The sequence below is a fragment of the Pleuronectes platessa genome, chromosome 14 (assembly GCF_947347685.1).
Source record: "Pleuronectes platessa chromosome 14, fPlePla1.1, whole genome shotgun sequence".
Lineage (NCBI taxonomy): Eukaryota > Metazoa > Chordata > Actinopteri > Pleuronectiformes > Pleuronectidae > Pleuronectes > Pleuronectes platessa.
Window position 1 is genome coordinate 10178350 of NC_070639.1, and position 23435 is coordinate 10201784.

Consider the following 23435-nt stretch of genomic DNA (forward strand, 5'->3'; position numbering starts at 1 on the left):
GGACTTTTCCAAATAGAGTGGTTGTATCAACTAATCAATAAGTTTATCTTTGCTAACACAAGTGCCTCAAGGTTCGTGAGTTTTTGAGACATGAGAATGTTATTCTCTTAGGCACCAATACATGTAAGAATCAAGTAATACATGAAATATAAGCCACCAAGCAACAGCACTGAGAGGGAAAAAAAACTATTTCTCTTTCGGCTCCTCTTTCCCTGATGTAGAGACACATGGACAGCATGTCTTACCCACAACCACACAAATTTTATGGGGATAGAGTGCATGCAACCAAGTTGCTATAGCAACAGAGGTTGAGCAGGCCTGTGTGAGTAAGAGTGTGCTTCATGGTGGCAAAGCCCAGCGCGGGGGGGGGTGGTATCAAGAAAGCTGAAGGTATGCAGGAGGATAGATATCACCACAGGGACTGGCATACCGAAGCAGAGAAAAGTCTCAAACTAATGATGTGGTTAGCATTAGAGAGTGTGTCTGTGTGTGTGTGTGTGTGTGTGTGTGTGTGTGTGTGTGTGTGTGTGTGTGTGTGTGTGTGTGTGTGTGTGTGTGTGTTTGTAGGATTGTCCAAGCTATGATGAGTTATTGTCTCTAAAGGCTCGCATTTGTCATGTGATCCTGTGAAGCCTCATGTGTGGCCAAGCACAGATGGATGTGGACCCTCCATCATTGTCTGTATCTGTCTAACATTGTCAGCACGATTCCAGTTACCTCCTTTCTGCTTGTCTCTCTATATTTCTCTGACATATTTCCCAGCCCTCCATCTGTCATTCTATGTCTGTGCCTCTAACACTTTTGTCTCTGTGTGACTCCAACGCTCCTCTGCCTTAAACTCTGTTATTTGCAGCTCCCCCATTGACCTTCTCCATCCTCAATGGGCGACGACTGCCCCGCTTGCAATCCACCATCATTAGGTGTGTGAGTGTCCTTCACTTTTACACACACACACACGAAACCCCTTAATTTTAACTGCAGAATTGACATTTTCAGTACTTTTTAAGCGTAGGCAATAAATATTAACTTTTACTCATTGCATTGATTTTACTGTCTCTGATAGGGGCATAATAACATTGAAATTGGCCAAAAAAATGTCAATGTACCAGCATAGTGAAATTAGTATTTAAATGTTTCTTCTTCCTATGGCAAATATGAAATAAAAACACTGATTTCAAAGAACTTGCATGTATGTTTATGTCTATGCTAGTAGTGGCTAATGTGGATATTTGCCTTAAGCTAAGATGATGAGAGGGAGTTCGGTAAACTCTTTTTCTCTTTTTCAAGTTTCAAATGTTTTGTCTTCAAAACAAACCAACTGATACTGGAGTGATACCGAGATAAAGATTATTATGACCTGTAACCGGACTTTGACATGTAAACTTGGCAGAGATCCACTTAAAAAGAGCTCATGGTAAATATTTCTCTTTTAATAAGATGTGTGGTGAACTCTACCATTTTCCTCCAGGTGTTTTCTGAGGATGTAGCTGCTCTCTGTTCCCTCGGAGGCGTAGTCCAGAGGAATGTTTCCGTTGACGTCCTGCAGCATAACATTCACTCCGGTCTTCCAGACGCAGGGCGGAAAAAAAAGAAGAAGAGAAGAGAAACGCAAACGCGAGTTTTAGCCGGGCCCATTCATCAGACTTGAATAAATGATAAAGTAGAAACAATTATCTTGGCTTTCCAGAGACGCATCTCTGAGCAGATACAAGAAGACATTAACAGACAATACATTGAAATAAAGAACTCATTAAATAACGTCAGGGGAGGCAGTGAAGAGCAAGGGCGTTGGTTACCATTACCTGGGATCATTGGGGGTGGGGGGGACCGCATGTGTGCATGTGACAAGATAAATGTGTGTTTACTCAGCAAGGACCCTGCTAAAGCATGAGATAACATGGGGGGACCTTGCCTCGGGGTCCTTTAATGACTGTTACTCTGACTACAGAACAGTCATTGGTCACAATGGTTATGATTGATTGCTTCTCTGTGGGGAAACAAACTGCTACTGCAGTTATTATTTCTAACAGAGCTTTAGCCGTAGAGCAGAAATGTGTACAAGCCCTGCAAAATCTTCCTTTAGTTACTGATGTGGACTTTATCCTGTCCTTCTCATTTTTATCATCAGGCAATAAAAGTAACCTACATCCTTTAAAGGGGCAATTGTCAGCATCCAGCTGTAAATCGCATCTTTTTGTTTGACTAAACCATAAAAAACAAGCCGGGGTAACGATCGAAGCTGGACCAAGTCTGATAACAGGGACAGAAGACTCTGATTGAGGATCCTTATTGAATATTTACAGCTAATAGAATTCCAACGACCCAGTTGCAGTGCGGAAAAGAGATTTATGGCCGTGTCCTTAGGCAGCCGGAGAGCGAAGGGGTACGGAAAGTGGAGAAATGGAAGGAAAATGGGTTAAAATGCCAGGAGGGAGCCAGTTGAGGGATCAACACGAAAGTGGTTAACCTCAGTGCTCGAAAAACCAATCAGCAACACCAGAAGGACACTGAGCCACAAATAACCTCAAACAACCTTACAGTGTTTGATGCAGTGGACTAGGCAACTGGATTTTGTTTTTCACTTCCGCTATGTGTTTTGTACATATTCAGAGGAAATATTTTACAGCCAAGAAATGCCAAGCAATTACGGCGTGATGAAGGCAGCCTACAATGCTGTCAATTTGAGTTATCAGGGAATCTTTTCTGTTGAGGTTTGCAGTTTCATTGTGCGACCATCTGCGTCGTCTAGAGCCGATTTCCCTCACTTACAAGGGTTTATTGGGGGTTAGCAAAGAGAATTAATTAACATTAACAACTATCTGCAGCTGCTTTGTGAATATTCATGAGAAAACTGGAGACCTTATCGCAATGTGGAGCACGGCTTGAGGAGCAAGAGGAGAGGTGATGAGTGAGTCGGAGAGAGACAGCATAAAATTATACCGCCTCTGCCTATCACCACACACACACACAGACACACACACACACACTCCAACCTTGAATCCTCTCTATACAACTCCTGCCAAATTTGAACCACCATTTAAGCACTTTTGATTTGTGCTTCACCCCCGAATCAGATCACCTCATAAACCTGAAGGCTCCTCTCAGGGTGCATCTGCTAATGTGAGAGCTTTTGTGCGTGCGTGTGTGTCGTGGGATAGATGTGTGCCAACCCAGAGGATTCACTTCAAGGTCCAGTAAAAGTCAATAGGAGTCTGGATGGATAAAGTTATCAGCTGACTGAAACATACATACTGCTCTGTCACTCTCACCACTGACCAATGTCACTCGCGGCTGCACAATAACCAGCTGGACAAAACTCAAAACGTATTTAGTGCCTCGAGAATTCTGAACTATGAATACAGTCTAATTTTGCATTCCACCCTGGGATGTAATTTTGTGACAGCCTGATAGAAACAGATGTCATTATCCTCCAGTGACATTGTTGAACATAACAATCCACTGTGAAAATGTGCTAAATAAATGTAGAAATGTTATGCTTGCTCTCCTGAGCCTTGTTAAATACACTCTGACAATAACAGAAAACTGTGACTACAGAAATAATTAAATCAAGAGTTCCTTGTGTGCCACACAAAGCTCCACCACCAACAGACACGCATGTATTACGCCGAGGTAAGCATGATATGATGTGTAGGCAATTGATCAGGAGACATAAATCATGAGTGTGAGTTCACATGATAAGGGTTGACAGATATAAACGAGTTAGTGCCGGCTACCAGCCATGCAGGATACAAGGGGGTTAACAAGTTGACTTCTGACCCAGACGCACTCCCCGCCAAAATATGATGGATCCACTGTGGACGTCCCAGAGATGGAAATCTGTTAACACCATGCTGCCTGTGGATCATAATGGCAATTGTTGTATGCAGTGACTGCCACAGAATCAATAAAAACAACAAGCTGTGTGCGGAGAGCACTCCCAGAGGCAGTTAGTGCTGAGCTGGACACCGTCATGGCACAGTGGACATGTACCCAACACATAGAGTCCCCACACACGTTTTTCAAAGATCAATTCTCCTTTGGATCTATTATATCTCAGATCATTTAACTTTCTGCAATCGCATGTGTGTGAAGGATCAAAATTACCCAAAATTTTTGTTGCACAAACGATTTGACAGATACTGATACAGGACAATGTATTCATATCGTTTCAACAGATAAAGTGCAATTCTGTAACATGTGCATCAACACAAAAATCAGTAGTCTGTTAACAATACTTGCATTTCCTTTTCTATATGGAAGTGTGTACTATTTGATGGTTGTTTTTTCTAAATAAGTTTTATGCCTGTTTGTGTTTATACAAGTTTTATATTGATTACGATACTATAAATGGCGTTTGGTAATGAATGGTTATTACCAGACTATTTTTTTTTGTCTTTTATTTCTTGCAGTAGTAGTATGTGTCTGTGAAAAATAAATAAATTGCATTGGCTGAAAATATTTTGATCCATAAATTATTAAAAAACTGCTGCAGTGTGTTTAACCATTATCATGTCTTAAGGAGTGAGGGCTACATTATCAGTAGATACACCACCCCCCACAAAAAAAAATCTACTGGGATGAAGTGGAGTTCAGCGCTGCCAGGGGCTTGCTGGAAATCGTTTGACTTCAAACAACTCAGAGTTCAGAAGTTTTAAACTCATCATTTACAAGAACGGAAAGTGGGTCAATCCTGCAACTACAAACCTAGACGTGTTGTTAACTTTACGAAGGAGCAGAACCTGTTTCCAGTCCATCACATGACTACGTAGGTACATATTCAGCTGCACAAGTTAGAAGTCATTATCTCCTGTGGAGCTACGCAATGTCTGGAAAAAAGAGGAAAGTCAACCATCAGTTATTAAATAGTTTAAGTGAAGTAGTGTTTAACAATTTAAGAGATCAGAATTCTTCTTATGTTCTCCAAGAGTCAAGATATTCAACACTGTGTCAGAAACTCACTCTGGCATATACTGAAGCAAAATGAGTGCAAGTATGTAAGTCACCCTAATCACTCACCACATGCTTTTGGGGATTTCACAAGAAATTAAATTGGATAGAAATAATTGAGCCTGTAGAAGAAATACGATTTGATAAGTATCCTGTGGGCTGTGGTTTGAATAGAGGGCCATTTCAGATATAACAGATGGAGATCATGAACCTCTATAAAGGCATCCTGATGCATGCACATGTATTTAATACTGGAAATGTAAACAGAGTTCCGTCTGGTTTTGTTTGATCACTGACTGTTTTCACGCCCCAATTATATTATACCGAGATTGTACGGTTTTTGTGTAATTATTTACTAAGACTACACACCCTGTCATGTTGTTATTTTCTATAAGTGACGAGCCACTGTGTCTCTGCTCCTCCAGTTAATCCTGCAAGAGTCGCAGTGATGAATATTAACCACAGCTAGAGCTAGGAATAGGTTTAGAAATGGGTTTGGAAATGGGCTGGGAATGAGAGTGTTTAGAAATGGCTTACTCGCTCTCCTGCTGTTTGGAGGCAGGAGATAAGAGAATTAACATTACTGCCAATCCGGACACAGCGCGACAATGCACCCAGACTTCTCACCAACCCCTCTACTTTCCCCACAAGATGAGCTTGGTAACATCTCTGTCAGCAGAAAACCACTCTGCTTCTCTGAGTAGGAACTGGAGACGGGAAATCAGGTACGGAAAGTCGAGAGTGAGGGGAGGGGAAACAGAGGTAGAGATGGTGGAATAGGACATAATAGATTAGTATATATGTGCAGGACTATTCCTTCCTGTGCCAATCAAAGATAAGGCTGCCACTCAAGCTGCTCTTGCGAGACCACTGTTCCATTTCTCATTAAAGTGTAAACCTGTTACTCTGTACTTAGAGGGAAGATCTCCCACTTACAGCTCTGATAAGGGAGCAGCTTGAGAACAGAACAGACGGACTGTGGGCATTAATTTTGACATTGCTGTCAAAATTAATAAACAGAAGAAAAGAACCATTGCATCTCTATTGGAAATAAGTCATGACTTGAGCTATTTTTAGCCTGGCAGACAAGAACAGACTTGGGCTCTCTTTTCAGAACCCATCGACCCAGCTGATTGGACCAGAAAAAGGAATACAAGTGTTTGTCATACCTGAAGGAAAAAACATGCACAGTTCTAGAAATTAAAGACACTTGAAGTTTTCTAATTTAATTGTTAGCTCTCCTCAAAACCAATGATGATGTAGATGCCAGCACAAATATGTTTGTAAAAGGACATTCATACTATCACAGTTGAAAAATCAATTTTTTCTTAAAAACATTATCTTAGGCCCTCATCCCCGATCTCTTCCAACAGAGGTATGTTCTAGTTCTGTAGTGAACTCGAGGTAAAAGTTTGAAATAACCATGATATTGATTTGTGGTCATATTGCCCAGCCCCAATTTACTGGAAAAATTGCATATGGCATATCTATATCACACCCTGCTATATAAGCTGCAGTCTGCATGAATGTTTCGAGGAAATATTGCAAACTCTAAATGCACACAGTACATGAATCCAATAGTGACGTAGCCAGCACAGGCTGACAGATTCCCTCTGCACACCCTTTGCCTGGCAGCTCTTCAAACATTTCCTTTCCTCACAGGAACATCTCTTTCCTGCCCTGCAGACAGGCACCAGTCACCCAGGACCCAATCAACAGAGCCAGACTGTGCAGGACTCGACCACGCTCCAGACTGTAGTCAGCCCACCCTTGGTCTAATCAACACCAGCAGAGTGGACCCAGCCCACTGAGCGATTGGGCTGGATATGCATACCCGCCCCTGCAGCTGGCCGGGCTCTCGTTATGGACCTAATCAGTAAAACCGCAGCTCTTGTCAAGACGTTCTCCACAGAATGGGCTCTCTCTTTGATATCAGGCAAATACCAAATATCTAAGCACTGTCATTTTCAGTGATTCGGCATGGCTTGTAAGAGAGAAGCAAAGTCACACTTTGGACCTTTAATAATCCAAAACCCGTCAGCAATGGAATATGCTCCACTTGGACAGCAAATTATGGATGACTAATGTGAATAGAGCCTATGGTTCAAAGCTAATTCAAAATATGAAGCTTGCATGCCAAGCCTTTCCAAAACACTGATCCAAAAACGCTTGGGATTCCAAGGATCAACAAGAAAATTATACTAGCCACGTCCAAAAAGTACATTCATGCTACGACTGTGTGGTACAGTATAAATTAGCCACCCCAAAATGCAGGATGCCCGTGTGTGCATGTGTTTCTCACCAGCAGTAGCAATAGCACGACATCGGCATGGTCACACACACACGCTACATGCAGAGCTGTCCACTGGTCCTCGTCCTGCAGGTTGACATTCAGGCCTCGATCAATCAGAAGCTCGGCCACGAAGACATTGTCATGGCGAGCACACTGCAAAGGGCAAGGACAGTAGATTTCTTTAATATTAGTTTGCAGAAATATATATTTTCCGATGCATCGCAAACAGTAAATAGCACACATGAGTGGTCCAATGCATAATAACAAATAAATGTGGAATATATAATGCGCAACAATTGAATTATCACATTTTTGTATTGGTACAGGGGTGCCTTGAGTGCGTACATTTACAAAATAAAGGCACAAAGAATGGTTAGTGGTATACCGCTGTGTGAGAAGAATGACAACCTCTCTCTTCTTGATATTACTCAGCATAGTTATTTGCAGCATAATGTCAATCTTCTTTCTTTGGCATAAATAAAGGAATTTCTTACATTCAGTGATCATTATCTGATGAGTTGTAACTTACCAAGTGTAGCAAGGATCCCCCAGAAGAAATGGGACTGCTGGGGTCTGCTCCTTCCTTCAGGAGACGCAACACTGCAAAGGAATAAACATCTGTATGTTAACACCTGCGAGCATGTGAGCACAGACATGACACTAAGGCCACGAGAAACAGAAACATACAAACAAGCATATAGCACGCATACTGATCTGTGACATTCCCTGCCAAAACCAATATATGTGAAGTGTCCTTTAAATGTCCTTGACGTATCAGTGCAGCTAAGTGTTACAGAGGGTGTGTGTGTGTGTGTGTGTGTGTGTGTGTGTGTGTGTGTGTGTGTGTGTGTGTGTGTGTGCGTGTTAGCTCCTTGTTTCAGCAGCAGGTCACAAACCCTCTGGGTTACACAGATTCACATCACACCCTTTGAGCTCCAGTGAGCCACACAACCCGCTCACACACTGACACAGATCTACTGAAGAAAACACAGAGTAGTAAACGGTACAAGATCACAGTGATTATACCAAACCACAGACAGATTGCTTAATACAACATGTAATACAACATGTATGAAAAATAAAACAGGGCACAGCTGGAGACAGGGGGAGAAGGAGCAAGGGAGTGTACTGGAGTGTTTGACAGATAAATAGAGTGGGCTGGACAGAGGGAGGGAGGTGGAGTGCTATGGTGTGGACATATTCCATTTCAATAAGAGCCTCACATGAATACTGACTAAACCCTGTATGACCATGTAAGAATAAAAACAACAACAATGTCACACTGTCCAACTGGAGACACACTCGAGCTGTTACCCAATGGCTCGGAAGGATAGTAACCATGGCAATGTGCATGGTGATATTTTCCAATTAATGAACCCTGTTGATGACCCCCGAGAGGTAATTTCACTGAAAGGGTTATTATCTAAGCAGACATGCTTAAATAAGCACACACACACACACACACACACACACACACACACACACACACACACACACAGAGGTATAACACATCACAATACTCACTAATTAAATACAACAAAATCAAAATATTGTCTCAGACACTAGTATATATATATATATATATATTCAAATGATGACCTCTTTGACACAATCTCAATAATAACTGAATGTGTGTGCCTCTATTTATGACTCTAACCTTCATTAACAGGCTTCAGATGATAAACTAACCTCTCCCCACGGGCCAACTCCCAAACTCTCTGATTCATGAGCACATACTCATGAGCATAATTTAATTTATCAGGAACACCATGGTCAAACTTATCAGTTCTACAGCAGCTCAGCAATACACCTGACCTTTTAATATTCTGTTTTTGCTGAGACTGCACAAAAGCACTAGAAAATCATGGCTAATGTACAAATTGATACCCATGCACTGACACCCCCCACTCATTTACTTATTTAAGGACACTAAAATACTTATCAAGAAAAAAAATGTATGCTATAAGTTTTCTTAATTCCAGGATATATTTTCCAGGAGACATTCCTATTAATACTGGCATAGTGAGAACTTGGGTTGGAATAATTGTAAAATAAGTTATCATGAACTGAATATGACCCTGCGTTGGAGTTGTTATGCAATGATGACTGGAGTATGCTGAAACAAGCTTCTGGGCTGTGTGGCGACATTCTTACACCAGAGGTAGAAGGACTAACCACTAATGTGCCTCGCCTGAAGTTGTCTTTGAGGAACTGTCTGTTATTGTTATGAAACCATAAATGTTATTTTCGCGATGTGCTGAATGTGGTATTGCCAAATTAGGCAAAACCCTGAAGAATAAGGAATTATCAAGAAATTATAATACCCCACCCACGATGTGTTGTAATACTGAGCTATGTGAACAAATACACTGTGTTAGGGAAGGTCCGTTGAAGTTGGCTGCGACCTATTCAGAGGTGCGGACTTCCCTTGCAAGTAAAAACTGAGTACTCGTGTATGTGTGGTGTTTGATTCAGTTCTTACAGCATTGTTACGTGTCTGGGTGAATTCCCTCGACAAATTGTTAGTTGCACAGCCAAAGGTGATCAAGTCACAAAGAAATGAATAAAACAGAGCAATATATTGTCATATTAAAGAAGACGTAACCAGCAAATATTATTTCTTATTATTTTGCTTATTATTTCAATTTGAGAAATTAATAAAAAAGTCTATGCATTGATTTGTTCATTTTCTCTCAGTTGACTAATCCTTTAACCATTTTAGAAGTTCTGTGCGTGTTCCCGAATCAGACAGGCCCAACATACACTGTACACAGACTGTTTTTCCAGATCTCTAATGGCCTTCAGTGCTTAATGGTCTTTAAATGGTTGATGAGAAACAAACTGACCAACATTAGAGTCAATCAGCACAATTATCTCCCGACTCCTCAAAACACTGTGGGGGCTCAGGACTCTAAGCCAACAATTAATGCACATATAACGCTTAAGTAGTTGCTAGGGAATAGAGGATGCTCTCGCCCTCTTGTCTACCAGACGGTATCTGACAGAGCTGCTCATTACCTCCACTAAGGATGTTTTCATTGCCAATTGTTTGTCTGTCTATTAGCAGGATTGCACATACATTTCTGAACTGTTCTCCATACAATTTCGTGGAGGGTTGAAACAAGAGCCACAGAAACAAACATTCACTTTTTGGAGTCCGGGACTTTTATTTTGTCTCATCTTTTAGACAATTTTAAAGCATGGATAGTGTGATATAATTTGCCTATAAACAAAAACAAATTACTGTACGATTTGAAGTTTGGCAATTGCCAGCGCTAAGGATTTGGGGTCTGTGAAAAACTGGCAATCTTTACAGACAGTGTGAGTTGTATGACATATTAATGACTGTGTCTAAATAGGGGCAGAAGGTCAAGAGCGATATATATTGACCCTCAGGCTTTAAAAAAAAGCAGTATAGCAGTATAAACAACAGGAATCAATACCACTGTTGTACCATTGTCAGTTGTATCACGACCAACCACTGTAAGCCACTGCATCAATTTAGTATTGGTTTTGGACCAGAAAACCAGAAATGTCAGGTATTAATACCAAACAACTTTCCTTTAAGTGATCTCTTCTAATATTGGTGTATTGGATTTTACCAACAGAGACAGACAGCCATACTGTATGTCAGCATCAGAATGGATCAAATGGTTATCTGGCATTTAAGCACTTAAGCGACTGAAAATGGCAAAATGTACATTTAGTTATCCAGGTGATGTCCAGCTGTGCACACTCATTTTATTCAGCAGTGAATTAGAGACAGTAATATTATAAAGCAAATGGTAAAAGCATTTACATTGGTTAAGGTGACTGTTCAGAGGTAGAAGGTTTAAAGTGAAGAATGACCACATATACCTGTGTTGTAATTTAGCTGAAAGGGAAAAGCAACCCTGGTCATAATGAAGATTTATAGCCAGAGTGATTTACACAGGCACAGAAGAACAAAAATATGATTTTGTCCCACAGCAACCACAGTCATTTTGTCTTTATGGGAAATCTTTATATGTCAGTTTGTGTTTGATTATATGCTGATCTCAAGCTTCGGTCGTGTGTGTGTTGGTATGTGTGTGTGCATACGTGTGCTTGTTTTTCGCCATCGTAAGGTCGATGGTAGGGAAAAGGAGAGTGGGCACGAGGCAAAGTCGGCTGTCATTTTGTGGAAAATTACAAAACAGCTGTTTGACACATATGTGGAGTTACCATGGCAACCAGCTAGGAACTGGTATAAAGAGTAGAAGAGGCAGAACCAGAGAAGATGAGGGGAAATCCTAAATAAGGTCAATGCATGCTAAATGTTACCAGGCCGCCCTACTGACGATGTATCCAGACAAACCCCCCACCCTTATGACCTGGTAAGCCCACAATTCTAAATGTTCTCAGACCTTATTTTACTTCCTTGCTATGCTAAGAAACGACATGACAAACATCCACAGCATGTCGAGCCAGTGACAACAAGACAATTCTTATTTGAACTTGAGCTGCTTGGAGTAGATGTGATGCACACGCTGAACAAGCATCTTCTTTAGAAACTGCACTTTTCTTCACTCTCTTTTCGATTCTGCCCTTCTTTATCTTACAGGCCTATGATATTCCATGCATTTGATACAGTCCCTGTAATGCAGCTTCCATAATATGCCACTTACAGATGAATTGCCAATTTTCTTCATCTACCAACCACACATACTCTCCCCCTCTGTGCAGCATCATTCCTTGGCAGCCCCATATGAGATTCTGTTCAAGTCCCTCAGCGTTATAAATGCATCTGTCTCGTTTGTCCTTATCACGCAGTCATAGCCACAAGAGGGACCGTCTTACCTCACTGCCCCATGTTTCTAAAATGAGCTTTGACATGTTTCCTGTGTTTCAATCCTGATGAAAATAAAGGTACTGTACGGCTTTCGAATAATGTTTAACTCTAAATGCAGATTATCTTTTGATGAGTTATATGGGACGGATCGGGAATCTCCAGTCTACTTATTCAGTGACAAGATGATTTAATGTATTTCAGGTGTTAAAAGTCGATATGACGATGCCATCATTTTACAGCGAATACCCCAGGGTGAAAATGCATTTTCACATGTAATGCCAAGCATTTCTAGTGACTTATCTGCAACCACTATGATATTGGTGGTTCGCCATTTAATCTCATCATTGTGTTAATTGGCCTCATGATAAAGACAAATAAATATACTTATACAAAATAAGGTCCTCTCTATGCTTCCCGTTATTTGGAAATTAGTACTTGGGAAATCTCCTGAGGAGATCGAGCACAGATTGACTAGGAAAGTGCAATTGCTTATTTGTGAGCAGTGGCGAGAAACACTACAGGGAGTAAAAACAAGTGAATGTGTTTTAATTAGTTTATGGGCTGATGATATTTAGGGAATAAGTGTCTATTTCAACACTCGAACAAAGAAGTAATAGAATGTTAACCTCTATAAGAACAATAGTGCACATAATGCATTTTTCTAGAGGGGCTATATGTGTGAGAACAAAATTTCCGATCTAGACATTTTCCTACCAGCTTCTCAAAGGGATAAATTGAAATCTCGAAAAACAAACAAAAGGAAGACACGTATTTAAGAATGGAAATTAATGAGGAAGATGCTGAACAGAGGTCAACTTGAAAAAACAATGCGATTTTAGACTTTTGGGTGAAAAGGACCAAAACTTGTGTTGATCTGCCTTAAATAGAAATGCGTGATTTCCGCCAAGGAATTTATACTACATGTCCTGCCTTCCACATTTTCCTGGTTTTATGAACGCGTCTGACCTGCACAGTCTCCTGCTGCATTCCTCACATGCAGGACGGCAAACTCATGTCTGAAAAAGGCTTTATATGAACCTCTAAGCCTGAACCCCTAGCAACAATGATGAGTCATCGAGTGAACCAAAGGTTTAATATCAGGCGCCCAGATTAACCCCACTGCCAGTGAAAACTTTCAATATGCTGCCTGATGGTGCAGTTGACATAAAAAGAGATCCCTGCTGTATTAAGCTGAAGGTTGTACGTTTTTTAAAATTGGATTCCAGTGAAATCCCAACGTCCTTCTTTACCGACTCTGAGGGCCTAGACCCCGTTCTGTCAAAAATGTGACAGGTGTTTGACAAGAGCTTTTAGTCCCAGCCTAGTCTACTGGAAAAAAATAGCAATGTATTCCACTAACATCCACATTCATCTCTTCCTCCTTCTGTCCTCGTCTCTGTCTGCTTCACGTTTACCATCTGGGGAGAATTATATATATATATATAATCTCAGTGGCTAGTTTTAATAGTGTGACACGTTTCCTCCACTGAACAAGACACTTGAGAGTTGGGTCGATGAGATGTGGTGACGGCAAGCTGACTGATTATTATAAGACATGCAGCCTAATGTCTGCAGTTTCCTACTACAGCACTACTTCTCTAGGTGGTACATTGATTTTCAGCTTCAGCTGCACTGATGTCCAGCACATCCATCACAATTAAGAATGCAAGTCTGGAGAATATGACTTCTTTTGACAAAACACACAACCTATTAAAGAAAAAAGACAAAGATACATTTAAATGTATGTATTGTTAAACTGCATGAATGTCTTTGCGTGAGATTGAGATAAATGAAATTGATCTAAATCTACTGTTTCATCATTAAAATATCGATCTGCATTCACTACTGAGGACTGAGAAAGACTGAGAGCAGCGGTGCCACGATGTAGAAGAATTCATCTAGGTATTTAGGAGCTAGATACGACTGGACAAGGCCTGTTTAAAATTGCAGAGAATCAACGGGTACTTTTACTAAGCTTTGCTGCACTGATCTGGAGTCTGAATCAACACAAGTAATGTGGCGTGGTGCACACAGCATTCTGATATTTGTTCTGCTACTGTATAATTCAATTTTATGAACTGTGTCTAAAACCATGCTCCAAAACACCACTCGGGAATTAAAGCTATTACTGTTACCTCTGCTCGATTCACTCTCTCTGATTGGAGTCTGTGAGTCCCTGACTGTGTTGTGCCTGCGGGAAGGATCTATGCACCCTGATCAATAATGGAACGTAGGTATTCAGACAACTCTTCATGCCTGCACATGCACATACACAAGAACAGTTATTGTACAACAATAATTACACTTTTCAGAATATCTCAGACTTTATAGACCTCTGCATGCACAAACATGTATGCTGGCACACACATACACCAAACGCTCACATGGTATAAGCACAGGGGGCAAGCATATGTCCATTAATGCAGAGACCTCTACCATCAACACCAGAAACTTTCCTGGCTTGGTTTTGACATCCCCATTGAAGAGAATTGGAAGTGGTTATGGGTTATTCGAATGATATTTAACATACAGACTGTGGTAAATAAGAAATCAGGGGAACAAATGGTTTTCTTGTTTATATAATTTCCTTGTTTGTTGATCTTGAAGACTTGATGTAAATGTAGAGAACTACATTTTCCTATTTGTAATCCTGTGGTTTAAGTTACAAAGACATATATTTTCCTTTGTGTTAAAAGGTTTTGATTTGATGATGGTTGTTACGTATTTTCTTTTTTGTATAGATATGGTTGTGCATCTTCTGTTTTTGCGGTATTGCCAAAAAACATGTAGGGACCCCAAGAAAAGTAGTAAGTTACAATAGTTATAATATAGTGACTGATTGGGATCTAAATAAACTTTAACTTAATTTCAGAGAGCAGGATTCCTTCTCTGGTTAACATGAATGTCTTTCACAGCTTCCTTCCAAAGCTTGCAAAGATATTGACTCTCCGGGGCAGGTTGTGTAGGTTAAAATTATCTTGAGAAAATCATCTCCATTGTCAATTTGAATGTAATATTGTCCTACTTGCTGCTCACCTGTTTGCTCACCTCACCCAAGACTTAATCATTGACAACTCATGTTTCTAATAGTTTGTTTTACCAGGAATGATCATCTCAGTATAAACAGCTGACACCGAGATGTCAGATAATATCAATATTCTGTTGAAAATTGGTTCTAGGTTTCGCAGCTACAAGGACACCAGCTGCAGACTTTCCATGGTGTCTGGCTTTGATGAAGTTAGGATATTGGTTTGGGAAAACAATTTCACCAAATGTCAAAACGCAAGCGAGCCAGTTGTTTGCATATGGCCGATAGTGATGAAGACGCGAGATGAGGTATAGTGTTCTCCTATCCACCTATAGGCAGTGTACTATAACAATTGTTTCACCTTCACCTTACAATATTTTCCCTCTCATTTTCAATTTATTGTTATGTCCAATTTTTTATTTATTCACTGTGTTCACCTTTCTCCTCTTTTATTCACCCTAATTCACTTTATCTCATTGTTTCTCTGCATTTCCTGTAGAGGACAACTGATAAGAAAAAAAACCTTTGTGATTGTGTGTGTGATTGTGTGATTGTGTGTGTGTGTGTGTGTGTGTGTGTTTGTGTGTGTGTGTGTGTGTGTGTGTGTGTGTGTGTGTGTGTGTGTGTGTGTGTGTGTGTGTGTGTGTTTGTGTGTATTCCTTTACTAGTATATCCGTGGACCGTTTTAAGCATAGACCCTACAGGGGGAAGACATTTCTGGAATGTGAGGACATTTCTACCGGTCCTCACTTTTTCATTCTGAGGGTTAAGACTTGGTTCTAGGGTCGGAGTTAGGATATGGTTTAGGTTTAGGTTAGGGTAAGGGTTAGGGAGCAAGTATGGGCCATTTTATTATTTGGTCGGGCTCAACTTAGGTTGAGTCGTGCACAGTTCATTAAAGATGGCATGAATATTATGTTTTAACAGTTTAAATCTCCATTTGCAATTAATCCTTGAAGGAGTTTATAAAATCAGGTTAACAAGGTTAAACAATAAGACTATGACTTTATAATATTTTTCTGGAAATCAAATCTGATATAGATATGATGAAGCCACTGCAATCATAAAAAAGGAAATCAACCATTGCATATCCTTAGAAATATTTCTGTTGCAGTCTGCTCTCTAGGCAAAACGACTCGGTTACTCTTGCAATGTCAATTCAACTTCCTTTTTCTTTTACTCTCATTCAACAGATTAACCCATATGCTCTGGGTGTAACATGTGCTTAAACACATTCTCTTTTCTCTTCAAATGCTTCTGTAGTTAGGGGATCCAGAAATGTTCACACATTACTCTGGGGAGGGTCCTACCCTGAGGCGAATCGTATCACTCAGTACAAAAAAAGTAAAGAGCAAACTCAAGTAGCAATGGTGAAAATAACTGTTACCACTCAGTGCACCAACACCACTGAGGAATGCTCAAGAACCACCATCAAAAGGGATCAGAGTGGTTTGGACAGACCCCTAGGCCCCCACAAAGAGACATGCAGAAAGTAAGTCAGCAGAACAGGACAGGCCAACATGACATGAATAGACCATAAAGCTCTCAAACAGTCCCTTGACTCAAGGAGTCCGTTAGAAGTGAATCTGCCCCTCACACAGGGGATTCTTTGCATGAGTCTATTTCTTTTGTTTAATCTTGAGCCAGTTCTTGCCTTGAACACCATCAAAAGGTCAGAAGGCCTCACAAAGCAAAGCAGTGGTCTGGTATCAGTTTAGTGGGACATGGTGGAGATGGGGGGATAGGTAGACATTCGGCAGAGGGGTATCACATTTTATTCATTCCAAGCCAAGGAACCCCGGTTTTAGTCTGGCTGTTGCATTGGAGCACCAGCTGCTTCCACAGACCCCAGCTGAACCTCCTTGGCAGCCAGCGAGCAGAGATTAACACAGTGACCTGCAAAGACTGCTTGTATTACTGACACAGATGCACCAGACAGCTGGGTAAATGACTGACAAATGACTGGCATAGACCAAAAGTAAGACAGTGCGGCTGGAACGAATATCAGAGCCCTTTAGAGCAAAGTGTAAAGACCTCTTTTGGAATCATATGAGTTCATTGACTATCTGATCACATAAAAACAGTCTGAAAATGTGTTTGTGTTTTTAGTGGGAACAAGGCTGCAGTCCTACTTAAACTAAAGGCCTGAGGCCAGATATAATTTACTGTTTGTCCAACACAAGCTCTCATTGTCCATTTGCCTGATAAATGTGCAAATGAGCACTGAACACAAATAGAAACAAACCCACAGAAACAAATCAACATTTTCAGTCACAAATACAAACACAGAAGGGCATACAATGATATTTTAGATGTTCACTAAAGGCAGTTAAAATAACACAACTGCTGAAAATGGAATAAAAAGGACAGTTTATCAAATCATATTTTGTATTGCTCTGCAGACTGTATTTTTATGTTAATTTCTTCAGTCATCTTAATTTATAGATACTAACAACCATTCATGTACACCAGTATTGGCAGGCGATTTGATTGAAACAAATGTTTGAATGGTTGAAAAAATGCCCAGTATTCATTGTTCCTGAGCTGATATTTCAACAAGCTAATGTTTGTGTTGACGTATTTCCTTTGTGCTTGGATTAGGAATGTCAAAATGACCATGACGCTGTAAACAATGCAACATTAATCTTATAAACCAGCTGTTTTCTTTGCAAAGCTACCAAACAACCAAACAAGCAGCTATGTCATATGTGCTCTTGTTACTTTCACATGTTTATCTTTGGAGAATACTTCAGATACCCTTATCACTGCTGCTGAACTATGTAGAAAACAAAAGTGAACAGGCTGAGTGTGCTCTCAACAGCAGACATTATCCTCGCTGCTGGGGTATTTATATCTTTCAGATCTGTTTGTATCGGGATAAAAGCTCCACTGTGTTCCCCTCAGTCAAGTGGACGGCTTCCAGCAGAACACATTGTGTTACCTGCAGTCAGCAGCACTGTTTAGTTCCAGCAAGTGCTCTCAGTGTGTGCATGTGACTAGCAAGCAAGGAAAATCGAATAGCAAGTCCTCTTCATCAAATGTTTACTGTCTACACATCAAAACACACTACTGCTTTTCACTCCACCACAGACACACTTGTATATTCATTTGCATACACACCTTCTTTATCGTCATGGCGAATGATAGCATCCTGCAGGACATCGGTGGGGCTGAAGCGGACATGGTACTTCTTGCGGTGGGTGGACCATGATCGAACCTTGATTGCACCTTGCTGACGCTGAACACTCTTTTCCCGCTCATAGTAGGCCCGTATTTGGTCACAGCGCATCCTCCTGACCAGCCGCTGGCGCTGGCCAATGGGGAGAGACTCCAGTAGACACTGGTCTATCTCCATGTTCTGACGAAAGACATTACATAGCTGGAAACAACCTATCGAGACAGAGAGACGGATCAAGATACAATTATATAAACATAAAATTAAAGGCAAATGCAATATACAGTTTTCAGGAATTGTTTGTTAGCATTTAAGACGTGGTGGCAGGTGTGGTGGTGGTGTAGAGCGCAGCTCAGGCTGCAATTTTCGAACTCGCCCGAATCAGAGAGAAAACTTAGAAAGCCAAACTCAATAATCTGTTTTCGTGTCCGAATCTGACCTGAGCCCAATGCTTTGCCTGATAACAGGTATGTACAGCGTTAAAATCACATAACAGTGTAACCAACATGACCAAACCCAAACCGAACCCGATTATCATTTCCAAACTTTTGTCTGAAACCAGCTTAGGTCTGCTATCTACAATCTATGTGGTGGAATGAGTGTGGAAGACAAACTAGTGAATCTGTGAACATCGTGTTTACTCTGATACTGCACTAATAACACAAATGCTGTTTCCTTCACCTCCTGACAGATCTGTATTTAAACATCTCTGTTGTTGTTGTTCTGTGTGAATACATGTATGCTGACATGTCAGTTTGCGGCAGGCCACTAGAAACATTTTGTGTCTGTTTAGCCCTGAGGTGATTCGAAAGAAGCAGTTTTGTGTTGTTTGTCTTATCCCAACAGAGTGTGGTGATTCTCCTGACTCTGCATAAACTGTCTGCCTCTCAGTGGAACTTTGCCAAACAAATCACATCACAAGACAGCTGCTGTCCATTGTCAAATCCATTGTTTATATAGTAGGTATGCTCCGAATTAGATTTCCACATGCCATGAACTCCGGACATTTTCGTAATAAATGTCAGAGTGAAAACACAGGCACACTTATCAGTTGCTGCAGATATTTTATTTTGCTGAACTTTTCTTGCCAGCTCCCTCGTAAAATGTCCAGAAAGTGAAGTGAGCCCATGTGGGACTTTAGCAGGAAAATGGCTTTAAAAGTTCCTGAAAATGGCTTTAAATCACAGGCAGTAAACACTAAAAGAAACCATGACACAAGGTAGTTGAAAAGCAGGCATACATGCACCAGCTGATGAATTCAGTGTGCATGTTATGCGTTTGCAATCTGGCATTGGTGGCATCATGAATTTGACAAATCCAGGTCACCAATAGCCCAGAAGACAAGCTAAAGAATGTCTTATTTACAGAAATAACGTGGTTCTCTTTCTGACTCACCAACTCCTCATGGCCCTGCCGTCTTCATACGTCACACATTCTTTTGTCAAACTCAAGTTTGCTATTCTCGTTCTTTTGGGCCCATTTTGTTTTAATTCTCTCAGTTTCTCTTCCAGTTTATCTCTCCAATTGATCTGTTTGAATGTGGCTTTTTTTGTCCCTGTCTATGTATTTCATCTCTCTCTCTGCTGTTGGGGTGATTGCGTACACATCTAACCGTTCGTCAGATGGAAAGAATTGTTAGTCGTACACCTTTGAAGTACTTTATGTTATAACCATGGTTTCCCATCCCCCTCTTTGTATTTCGCTCTACTTTATCATCTCTCTTCATCTTTTTGTCTATTGTGGCGTACATTAGGTGTTTGAACAGTGTTAACATCCAGAAGGGACAAAAAATAGCGTCCAACAGATATGAATGGACTGTTGTACTTTGTGTCTACTTTACATAGTATAAGGGCTGAGGCGTGTTTGGACTAGATCTTTATCTACCAGAAATAAAGTCATCAAGGCAGGCTGCTGTGTTCTTTCTTTTTGATGTACTGTATATCGACACATTCATTAAAACACCTGCCCACTCCACCCTTCTTTTGTCACGCAGACACACAAAAAACACACACCTCGGGCACAATACACCAATGCCATCTGCTCTGTTTAGATATGTAAAGAAGGTTCTTTTGTGTTCAGGTTCCAGATAAGGGGGGGGGGGGGGGTGTATTATACAGTTCATGCCAGGTGTCTGCTGTATTCATTCTTGGAACTTGGCCACAGGTTGGGCAGATACACACATACGCACATACAGTACACATACGAAAACAAAAACCTACTCAGCCCACTGCCTCTTCCAATATCATGCCACTCCATCTCTCGACCGTCCAGTTTAGTTTACCCCTGTTATTGCCTCCTTTTGTATTTCTACTCTCACATATTTCGACCCTTCACCATCTCTTCTTCTCAGCCTTTTAAGATACGTGACTTGTAGTAGTTGTTGCGGTGTTTGGTCAGTTTGTAGACATTTGGCGATATTAGTTGCTAGTTGAGCCTGACTGAAGCCATATTCACATTTCAGCAGAGCAATAAGGGTCTTTCACTGTGTGTTCTGTTTTAGTTGGGAGGATCCTGCACCAAACTGCACTAAACTTCCCTAAGTAAGTCAATCAAGTAAATCACTATGCTTCAAGAGACTAGAATAGTGTTTGTGTAACATTAGCTGCAAGGCAGTGGCCAATTATTGCCCTATATCAAGTCAATGATTAATCAACGTATTATTTCAGCTCTAAACAGATCCCACACCGATGGAAAGATTTACCAATCTAAAAAAATATTATAGAGAAAGTAGATTTTCATCTTGTTCCCTTTCTATTTTTGGCTCCAAACAACTATCAGCAACAGTATAGGGAACTATAGTCGTCGGTTCAACCACACAAAACCTCAATGACTTATCCTTCTCGGTTTGGCCACTTATATCCTTCACACTCTCTGTCACCCTCACACAACATCTATGAAGCATACATTCAAGGCTGCAGGAACATCCGCCCATAAAGTCCCAGCCTGTGGCAGATGTCACATAAAATGGCATATTGGTGCAGACATCACTCATATACACGGCATGTCGTCAGTGGATATACGGTGCATTAGATAACGAAAATGATTTTTATCACAAAACAGATGAGTAAAATAACATTAAGATATTTACATAAAGGGATACTTGTGTAAACAACAGGGTCGGTGTGATAAAAGGGTCACGTTAGTTGCACAGCTAAAAGGAATCTGTGAATGGTTTGTCACAGTCTGCTGTCGTCTGTATCTGAAGACAGCACACATCATTCCTATTTCATTTAACAAAAGACAAAATTCAAATGTACTTGGTGTGATTGAAAAATGTATGACATTATGACAGAATGACATTCAGACTGCACTGAATAGAAATACACACATGAAGCTGACATATGCTGCTGTGCGATGGACAGCACTGCAAAGAGACGGAATGTGAATGAGGATGGGAAAGGACAGTATAGGACAGAGTCTGATGGGAAATGGGGCTGAATGGATCTGAGGAGAGGAGGAGCTGGTGGAGAGAGGGATAGAGAGACAGTATGATAGAGGGATAGAAAGAAGCAGCTTTCCCCTCCTGCCATCTCATCTCCGTTATATCAGTTATTGATTGCATGTGGAATATCCCACGCAGGCTCCAGATAATAACATTGAAACACAGCAGAAGCCTCTAAATTAGAAAACAGCACACATACATGCAGAAACACACACATGGACTGCAATATGTAGATAGCATGTCTATGCAGGATGCATGTGACAGGTGGAAAGTTAGTGGAAAAAAGGAGGTGTTTTATGACATCCTCCGTCACCTCAGACATACAGTTCACGTATGTTATTATTAATCACTCTTTACTTTCATCCTTGACACAACCTCCACATGTCTGTGCCTCATTCCTCCTCAACTCTACATCACTCTTCATACGACTTGGCCATGTTCTTCACATGTCACTCATCCCATCCTCCCCTTCTTTCCATTTTCCAGACCTGCTCTCCCCTTCCCTCCAGCACTCCTCTGAATCACCCTCAGTTTTCCTCCATCTGTCCTTCTCTCAGTCAAATGACTTTCTCTCTTTGTCACTCTGTCAGTATGTTACAAATGTGCCAGACGCTCATGGGAACTGCATCTTATGTGGCTCAATTTCCTCTTTCTCTCCCTCTGCTGCTACCTGCCGCATTCACTGGTCAACTTCACACATCTGCAGCAGCTCTCTGCAGCAAGCTCGTACACCCACTTACTGCACGCACACACATACACACACACACACAAACATACATTTGAAGTTGAAATTGTGCGGCTGTGTCGACAGCTGCAGACAAGAATTCTCATGCATGTAAACTCATACGTTCATGACACCCTACATATATAGTAAGTGATAATCTACAGGCACACACCCATAGCTGAGGCACACACAAGTATACTTGCAGACTCACTTGCATGCACATATGAAGAGATGCTGACTGGCTACTTACAACATTTGATGAAATGGTAGTGAGACATTTTCTGAGTATGTCAGACAGTCCACCAGTAAAGTAGAAAGCCTGGCAGGCAGGCGGAAACGTAGGTGGTGAGTCAGTTAAGTCAAGAAGGCAGGCAGACAGTAGGCAGCTACAGGTTCCCGCAAAACTAACTATTGCAGAGCCTGTAACCCGGCAGGATGCATTATTAATCTGGCTCCCTGCATGCTATCCAAACTCCGTCCCCCTGTCTGCATTATTCACCAGCATCAGCAGCAGCTCCAGTTGCAGCCCAAGTAGCATCTACATAAACCCAGACTTACAAACGCAGCCGCCCCCCCCTCCTCATACACACACACACACACACACACACACACACAGACATGCACTCCCTCGATCCAACTGTTAGTCAGTGGAGCTGCGGCTGGCTCGAGCACTCCTCGCCTACAGCCAGATAATCGCCGCACAACGTCTTCCCATGACCGACGCACGTGCTCCACTCGCGTCACTGACTGACAGCCGGCTCAACCCACCTACCGCTCAACACACCCCCAATGACGCAATGCTCTTCACCTCCTTACACACCCCTCCTGATTTCCTCCTGCCACACAAACACACACACACACACACAAGCAGTGACTCACGCAGATGCACACTTTTTTGGAATATCCTCTACCTTCTCAGCTAAAAGAATAAGAAAGGGGATGGGGGGAGTAATTGTTCCTCCCTATACTGTAGATAAATCATTGAGACAGAGAGACGAGAGCAAGGGAGGTCACTG

General features: G+C 41.3%; 1 protein-coding gene across 1 annotated transcript in view; it reads right to left on the bottom strand.

Moving 5' to 3' along the window:
• myo16 (myosin XVI) overlaps positions 1 to 23087 on the bottom strand; it is a 79595-nt gene extending 56508 nt beyond the window's left edge. The window contains exons 1-5 of the mRNA XM_053439400.1: positions 22670 to 23087; positions 18199 to 18468; positions 7770 to 7840; positions 7250 to 7393; positions 1456 to 1564 (exon numbers count right to left, since the gene is read on the bottom strand). Of these exons, the coding sequence (XP_053295375.1) occupies positions 1456 to 1564; positions 7250 to 7393; positions 7770 to 7840; positions 18199 to 18468; positions 22670 to 22697 (622 nt within the window). The 5' untranslated portion in view covers positions 22698 to 23087. The remainder of the gene's footprint in view (positions 1 to 1455; positions 1565 to 7249; positions 7394 to 7769; positions 7841 to 18198; positions 18469 to 22669) is intronic.
• Between the last annotated feature and the right edge of the window lie 348 nt (positions 23088 to 23435).